At 46.3% G+C, this 7,263-nt stretch overlaps 1 protein-coding gene across 2 annotated transcripts; it reads left to right on the top strand.

The window, feature by feature from the left end:
• The first annotated feature begins 1 nt into the window (after nucleotide 1).
• DDX5 (DEAD-box helicase 5) lies at nucleotides 2-7,132 on the top strand. Of its 2 annotated transcripts, none has more exons than XM_080381411.1 (13): nucleotides 2-145; nucleotides 1,638-1,803; nucleotides 1,934-2,030; nucleotides 2,116-2,249; nucleotides 2,371-2,436; nucleotides 2,865-3,006; nucleotides 3,086-3,246; nucleotides 3,412-3,584; nucleotides 3,778-3,888; nucleotides 4,119-4,180; nucleotides 4,259-4,318; nucleotides 5,569-5,793; nucleotides 6,363-7,132. In XM_080381411.1, the coding sequence occupies exons 1-13, from the start codon at nucleotides 138-140 to the stop codon at nucleotides 6,743-6,745; spliced, it is 1,788 nt and encodes a 595-aa protein (XP_080237537.1). In that variant the 5' UTR covers nucleotides 2-137; the 3' UTR covers nucleotides 6,746-7,132. The 2 variants fall into 2 exon arrangements, with proteins under 2 accessions (XP_080237537.1, XP_080237536.1); XM_080381410.1 differs by having other exon boundaries at nucleotides 11-169.
• The last annotated feature ends 131 nt before the right edge of the window (nucleotides 7,133-7,263 follow it).

Below are 7,263 nucleotides of genomic sequence, written 5' to 3'. Positions count from 1 at the left end.
CCCCCCTTATATAACCGGCATCCGGGCGGTGAGGCGCTCTACATTTAGTAGCTCCCACCAACGGCGTTGGATCCTGTGCTACCTTTCGCCACCCACTTTAAGTGACCGGGATCGTCTCGCCCACCGCCACCATCGCCATGCCCGGGTATTCCAGCGACAGGGACAGAGGGTGAGTCCGGGGGCCCGGCCGGCGCTAGCCGCCGCCAGCGTCCGGACTCTTAGACCGACTGTGGGGTTCTAGTGGTTGTTTTTTAGCCGTTTAAGATGGCGGCGAGCCGCGGGGGTCGGGCCCCGGCACCCTTCTCCTCAGCTCCCCTTGCCTCGGAGCCTCCGGAGCTTCGCGAGGGGAGGCCGAGGGGGGGGGAAGTTGTTTGAGGCGCCCTTGGCGGCGGCCGCCGTCCGTGGGCGGCCGCGTGAGCTGGGACGGGGCAGGAGCCATCCGCCTCGACGCAGCCTCCGCTGGTGCGTGGCCGCTTCCGAGGGGCGCGGCGCGGTTGTTTCTGCGGGGAAAAGGGACTCGCACCCCCCGGGGACGTACCGCCGGGTGTGGATGGCTCACGCAGCGCTCAGCGCCCCCCTCAGCGGGGGTGGGCTGGGCAGCGGCGGGCTGGCAGCAGGTTTGTGGGTCAGTGGGTTGGCCGGGCGCTCCGTCGATGGCGGAGCCCTGGGGAGGCTCGGTAGGGCGGTTCCCCCCCCCCCGCCCCCCAGGCACGGCGGCTCCGGCCGCTGCTGGCAGAAGCCGGCCGGCTCCCGCTTTGTGTTGTGTAAGCGGATGTTAATGGCCGGCCCCGCCATGCGGTGACTGAGGGGAAATCAAAATGCCGGCTGCTGCTGCTGCCTTTGTTCCTCCTCCTCCCCCCGCCCAGCTCCGGCTCTAAAATGGCAGCGGCTGGAAAATGTGGCGTAGACAGAAATGAGAGACAAAGGAAACAGCGCTGGCAGGAAGCAGCGGCCACTCTGGGAGCGCGGTGCTGTGCCGGGCAGGCTGGCTCCCGGCGCCTTGCCGGCCGGGGCGGGGGCTGGCGGGGGGGAGGGAGCCCCCTGCCCGCATCCAGCTTAGCGGGGCCCCGCGCGGCTCAGCGCCGCTTCCCGCAGCGCCGCGGGGCAGCCGGGACGGGGCTTCGGGCTCAGCCCGTTCTGAACGGGGGGAGCGAACCTCGAATGCTCGTGTGAAACGCACGGCCTCGGAAAACGTCGTCAGCGGGGGAAGGCTGGCTTGCACGATACGAGATAAACGGTGTATGGGAAAGTTATCCCAAGGTTTTCGAACTGCCCTTGCCCGCTTTCTGCACAAACACGCAATGGGAGTGTCAGTTGGGTGGGAAACCATTTTGATTGTGGGATAATACGAAGGTTTTAATGTCTTCGTCTGTGTTGTAACTTGCCCATGGGCCCTCCGGTTCCATTTCAAGAAAACTGCAAAGATAAATGTTACCTTAGCTTCTGAATACAAATTTTAGCTAGGCAGACTATGGCATTGGCAACTTAACATATGTTTTTTTGGAAGTTTTGATATCCTGTAGGGTGGGGTTTATACATCTGACTTTTTACAGGATGTACTGCAAGGATAGTGGTGAAGTTGTGTAAGAAAAGGACCAAAACAATTCTCTGGAATTCTATTCTGTGACCTTGTCTAGGTTTGGAGCCCCACGTTTTGGAGGAAGTAGAGGTGGACCTCTCTCTGGGAAGAAATTTGGAAACCCTGGGGAAAAACTCACAAAAAAGAAATGGAATTTAGATGAGCTGCCCAAATTCGAGAAGAACTTCTATCAAGAACATCCTGATGTAGTTAGACGTACTGTGGTATGTTTCCTATCTAACCAGTGTAAAAAGGAAACAGCTGAGCGCAAATGTGCTGATGGTTTGGATGGGGTAACTTAAAGGACAGCTTTGGTATCAAAGCTTATTTCAAATAATGGTTTTTGTCTTGCAGCAAGAAGTTGAACAGTACAGATCAAGCAAAGAAGTCACAGTTAGGGGCCATAACTGTCCAAAACCAATCATAAACTTCTATGAAGCTAACTTTCCTGGTAAGTGAAGACTAACTAGCATACTAGTCAGTCTTCCAGATGTAATTAAGGCAAAGCCTAAGTTAATTTCAATTTTCTCTTCAAGCAAATGTTATGGAAGTAATCCAGAGGCAGAACTTCACTGAACCAACTGCTATTCAGGCACAAGGTTGGCCTGTTGCATTGAGTGGATTGGATATGGTTGGAGTGGCACAGACTGGATCAGGGAAAACACTGTCTGTAAGTTTTGACTGTAGCCTGGAATACTGCTGGATTTCAGCAGTGAAGGTACAGCCTGGCTTAGTGCAGGCTGAACACTTCCGGAAAGAGATTGTAATGAGACTTATTTTTTTCCAAACAGTACTTACTGCCTGCTATTGTGCATATAAATCATCAGCCATTCCTGGAGCGAGGAGATGGACCTATTGTGAGTATTGTAAATGAAAGGAGATCTCAATTTCTGGAGAATGCAATTGGTTTTTGAGTCAAGATTGTCTATGATCGTAAGAGTGCATAGCTGTATTGTGTTTCTCTGTATGACTAAAATGGTTCCCTGTTTTGTTAGTCTCCCAAGAATATTCTGTAAGCTCTGATTGGATTGTCATTACAATTGTCCCATTTTGGAAACTGCTATTCTCTGGAAGCTAGTGACTTTAAGCTATCTTGGCACACAGCATAGGCTGGTGTTTGGGAACTTGGATGCTAGGTAACTTAGTTTGCTTGTTTGGGTGACCTAAATCCACTTCAGTCCTTCTGTTATTGAAGGAATATGTGACAACCTTTCCTTTCAAAACTAGGGTTGGACTAGGAGCTTCAAATAAGTATTGAACTGAAAGCTGGGCATTTTATTTCTAGTGTCTCGTGCTGGCACCAACTCGTGAACTGGCTCAGCAAGTGCAGCAGGTAGCTGCTGAGTATAGCAGAGCATGCCGTTTGAAGTCTACTTGTATTTATGGAGGTGCTCCAAAGGGACCACAAATTCGTGACTTAGAAAGAGGTATGGATAAGCTTTGATGCCTTTCTGTATAAGGCAATGTGAAAGCTACTTAGGCTGACTTTACTGCTTGGTTTTTTAGGTGTGGAAATCTGCATTGCAACACCTGGAAGACTTATTGACTTCTTAGAAGCTGGAAAGACCAATCTCAGGAGGTGTACTTACCTTGTCCTTGATGAAGCTGACAGAATGCTTGACATGGGATTTGAACCTCAGATCAGAAAAATTGTGGATCAGATAAGAGTGAGTATAAATGATTCATGCATTTATTGCTGTTATGCTTGTTAAAGAAAGTGTAGTGCCCATTAACTTTTTCAGGCTTGCTTGGGTAGATACTTTTTTTTTGTTGGGTGTTTGGCTTGGCTATATATTCATTTTGTACTGTGCTGACTTGGTCTCCTTCTCCAGCCTGACAGGCAGACTCTGATGTGGAGTGCCACATGGCCAAAGGAAGTAAGGCAGCTGGCTGAAGACTTCTTGAAAGAATATGTACACATTAACATCGGTGCATTAGAACTAAGTGCAAACCACAACATTCTTCAGATTGTGGATGTGTGTCATGATGTAGAGAAAGATGACAAGTAAGTAGTCAGCAGGGGCAAAGCAATCTGTGTTCTCAGTGGCTAGTTTTTAGTTCATGAACTGTGAAACGAATTTGTCCTGATGGATTTTTTGACACCCATCAGACCACTACAAGTATAAAATTGGGCTGCTTAAACTTGCATGGTACAGTACAAATTAATCCCAGCTTTAATAATAATCTTTCCATAATAGGCTTATTCGTTTGATGGAAGAAATAATGAGTGAGAAGGAAAACAAAACAATTGTTTTTGTGGAAACTAAAAGACGGTGTGATGATCTCACCAGGAAAATGAGGAGAGATGGGTGAGTGATAGCTGGAACTTCAGTGAGCCACCGCAGCAGTCTGAGCATGCTCCTGATTCTTCGTGACCATTTAACTGTGGTGTCAAAACTGTAAAATGGTGATACTAGGTGTCAGTTAAAATACTAAAAGTAACTCTAGAAGCTATTTGGAATTGGTCAGTAGCCCTGTCTTTGACTAATTGAAACTACTGGAGGAATGGTCTTGGGTCAGTGAAGTTCTGTGTTTTCAGGTGGCCAGCAATGGGTATTCATGGTGACAAAAGTCAGCAGGAGCGTGACTGGGTTCTAAATGGTGAGTGTGTTGGCAATTTTGTCAAGGGTATGCTCGGTGTTGCTTAATGAAGAGACTGATGAGTTGTTTCTGTCACAGAATTCAAACATGGAAAAGCACCAATCCTGATTGCTACAGATGTTGCATCCAGAGGTCTAGGTTAGTACAACTCGTAATGCCAGTTGCCCAAAGCTATTTAAAGAAAGTCTATTGCTTTCTTTAACCTCTGCATTTTTCTAAGTTTTCTTCACATAAAGGTGCAGTCTTTGTGGCAAGGCCTAGGCATGACAATCGGAGGACTCGAGGGGGATGGAGGACTAGTGGAAGTGATCGGCTGGCTGCTTCCAGTCAAATAGAGAGGTGAAAGCTGAGAGCATTGTGTGCCAGTAATCTTCAAAAGGCAAAGATCATCCTTTAAACTACTACCCCATAAACTGTTCTCTCATGAAATAAGCAGTTTCATTCACAGTTCACTTTGCCCTGGTATTTCTCTTCTCTCCATGCTTTGCATGATTTGCCATGGTGCAGTACTGTTAGTTTTGTGCATACTGTCTGCTGTGATCTGTGGGTCTTTGAATTTCAGTGAGTTTGCTGAAATGTCGAAGAATATAATTTCAAACTTCAATGTTCAATGAAATTTTTTTCAACCATGAAATGGAGAGAGCAGCTTTAAAATGTACTAAGCCTTGTACAAATTGGTGAGTACTGGCACATGAAATCTGAGAAAAAGCCCACCTCTCACTTTAGCAAGTGGGGCAGGAAAGCAATGGCTTTTCAAATGCCTTTGAAAGTCGAAGTTCCTCCACCTATACATAGTCGTCATGTCGAGACCTGCCAGAGAGAGACACATTCTCAAGTGAACCCTGGCTTCTTGGAAGCGCTTGCCTAGACGAGACACAGTGCATAAAAACAACTTGGTGACTTTGGGGGGACAGGTATGTTTTTCTTGCAGCTGCGGTTCAAAGGTCTTGGCAAGACGAGCAGTGTGGCCCCTTTTTTTTGAGCTTCTAATGAGTGTGTATGTGAAGGACCTTGTATGTTTTTACTCTAAGGTCCTCAAATGAGCACATGAAGAGGCTGCTGTGAGCTTTAGTGGCCCTACTGCAAGAAGCATTCAGATGTCACTTGATGATTTGTAAAGGGGACTCTTGAGTTGGGAATGACAAGCAAATGCATACTCCTTTATGGTAAGGTTTTGGATCACAGGGTGGGTGATGAGACGGGAACAGACGGAGTGTGCATAACTTTCTCTTCCACAATACTCATGCAGAAATGGATGACTCTAACACTGTTCTTTGCAGCCATTATTTCCTTTTAAAGTACTATTGTCTAATGTTTATCTTCGATTTGGCTGTTGTGGTGTGCAAAACTTTGTACCTTGCTTTTTGCCACACTGCAACACTTTACAGATGTGGAAGATGTGAAATTTGTCATCAATTATGACTACCCTAACTCCTCAGAGGACTATATCCACCGAATTGGACGAACTGCCCGCAGTACCAAAACAGGCACAGCATACACATTCTTTACTCCTAACAATATTAAGCAAGTAAATGACCTCATCTCTGTGCTTCGGGAGGCTAATCAAGCCATCAACCCCAAATTGCTTCAGTTGATTGAAGACAGAGGTTCAGGTAAGTACTGTTCTCAACCACAGTGCATACCTTTCGGAGCAAAATGGAAACTCAGATTCCACCTCCAGCATCTCTCCAAAATGGAAGTGGAAGGTGGTTTAAGTACCAGTTTTGGTGACCTGAGAAGGTATTTATTAACACCAGTAGCAAAACCCAACACCCCCTCACCAGAATGCTCCCCGCTGGTGCTGTGGCCTGCTTTTGGCTAGTGCTGGCCAAAGGTGCACTTCTGTTTGCCTCACAGTGAAACGCTTCAGGGCTCAGTTTTGTGGCTAGGAAAGAGGGATGTAAGCATCCTGCTGGCAAGGTGAAAATGGCTTTTTGCCTTTATGCCACCACTTGTTTTGGAGGGGAGAGTGTGTGACTCTCCTCATAGGTCAGGCAGAACTCCCTATTAAAAGAGTCTTCATCTGACAAGAGTCCAGTTAGCAACTGGAAAGGATTAGTAGCAGGTTTGCCTTGTTGGGACAGAAAGATGTTTGGGTCTTTTTACTAGCTGAACTCACTTGGCAATATATAAAATGCAGCCTTTTATGATGTATATAACTATGTCTTGTCTTTTTTAATAGGTCGCTCCCGAGGTGATCGACGTGACAGATATTCTGCGGGCAAAAGGGGTGGATTTAGTAGTTTTAGAGAGAGGGAGAACTTTGAGAGAAACTATGGTGCACTAGGAAAGAGAGACTTTGGAGCAAAAACTCAAAACGGGGCCTACAGTGCCCAAAGTTTCAGTAATGGAACTCCTTTTGGAAACGGCTTTGCAGCTGCAGGCATGCAAGCTGGCTTCAGGGCTGGTAACCCTGCCGGAGCTTACCAGAATGGCTATGATCAGCAGTATGGAAGTAACATTGCAAATATGCACAATGGCATGAACCAACAGCAGTATGCATATCCTGCCACTGGTGCTGCTCCTATGATAGGTTACCCAATGCCGACAAGTTATTCTCAATAACTTAGTGTATTTAAATGTCTCAGTTTTTCATAATTGCTCTTTATATTGTGTGTTATCAAAACAGGATAGTTATTTAAGAAATGGGAAATGCAGAAATGACTGCAGTGCAGCAGTAATTATGGTGCACTTTTTCGCTATTTAAGTTGAATATTTCTCTACATTCCTGAAACAATTTTTAGTTTTTTGTACTAGAAAATGCAGACAGTGTTTTCAAAGTAAATGTACAGTGATTTGAAATACAGTTAACAGGAGGCAGTGCATGGCCTTCCAATAAAGATATTTGAAGACCGAATTTTCTTTCAGATGGCAATTTTCTCAACATGTGCACAACTTTACATTAATGGAATGTCAAATGTTTTTATATTAAATTCTAGAAAGGTTTCTCAACTGTGTCTGATTAAACATTTAAGCTTATACAAAAACCAGCCTTGCCTTGATTGGGCTAGATTGCTTAGCATGGCAGGCTCTGCTTTGATGGGGAAGAAAACTAAAGCTGGCTTCTAAGTAACTGTTGGAAA

The sequence above is a fragment of the Falco punctatus genome (assembly GCF_963210335.1).
Source record: "Falco punctatus genome assembly, chromosome: 1".
Classification (NCBI taxonomy): Eukaryota; Metazoa; Chordata; class Aves; order Falconiformes; family Falconidae; genus Falco; species Falco punctatus.
This window is presented reverse-complemented; position numbering and strand designations above follow the sequence as displayed.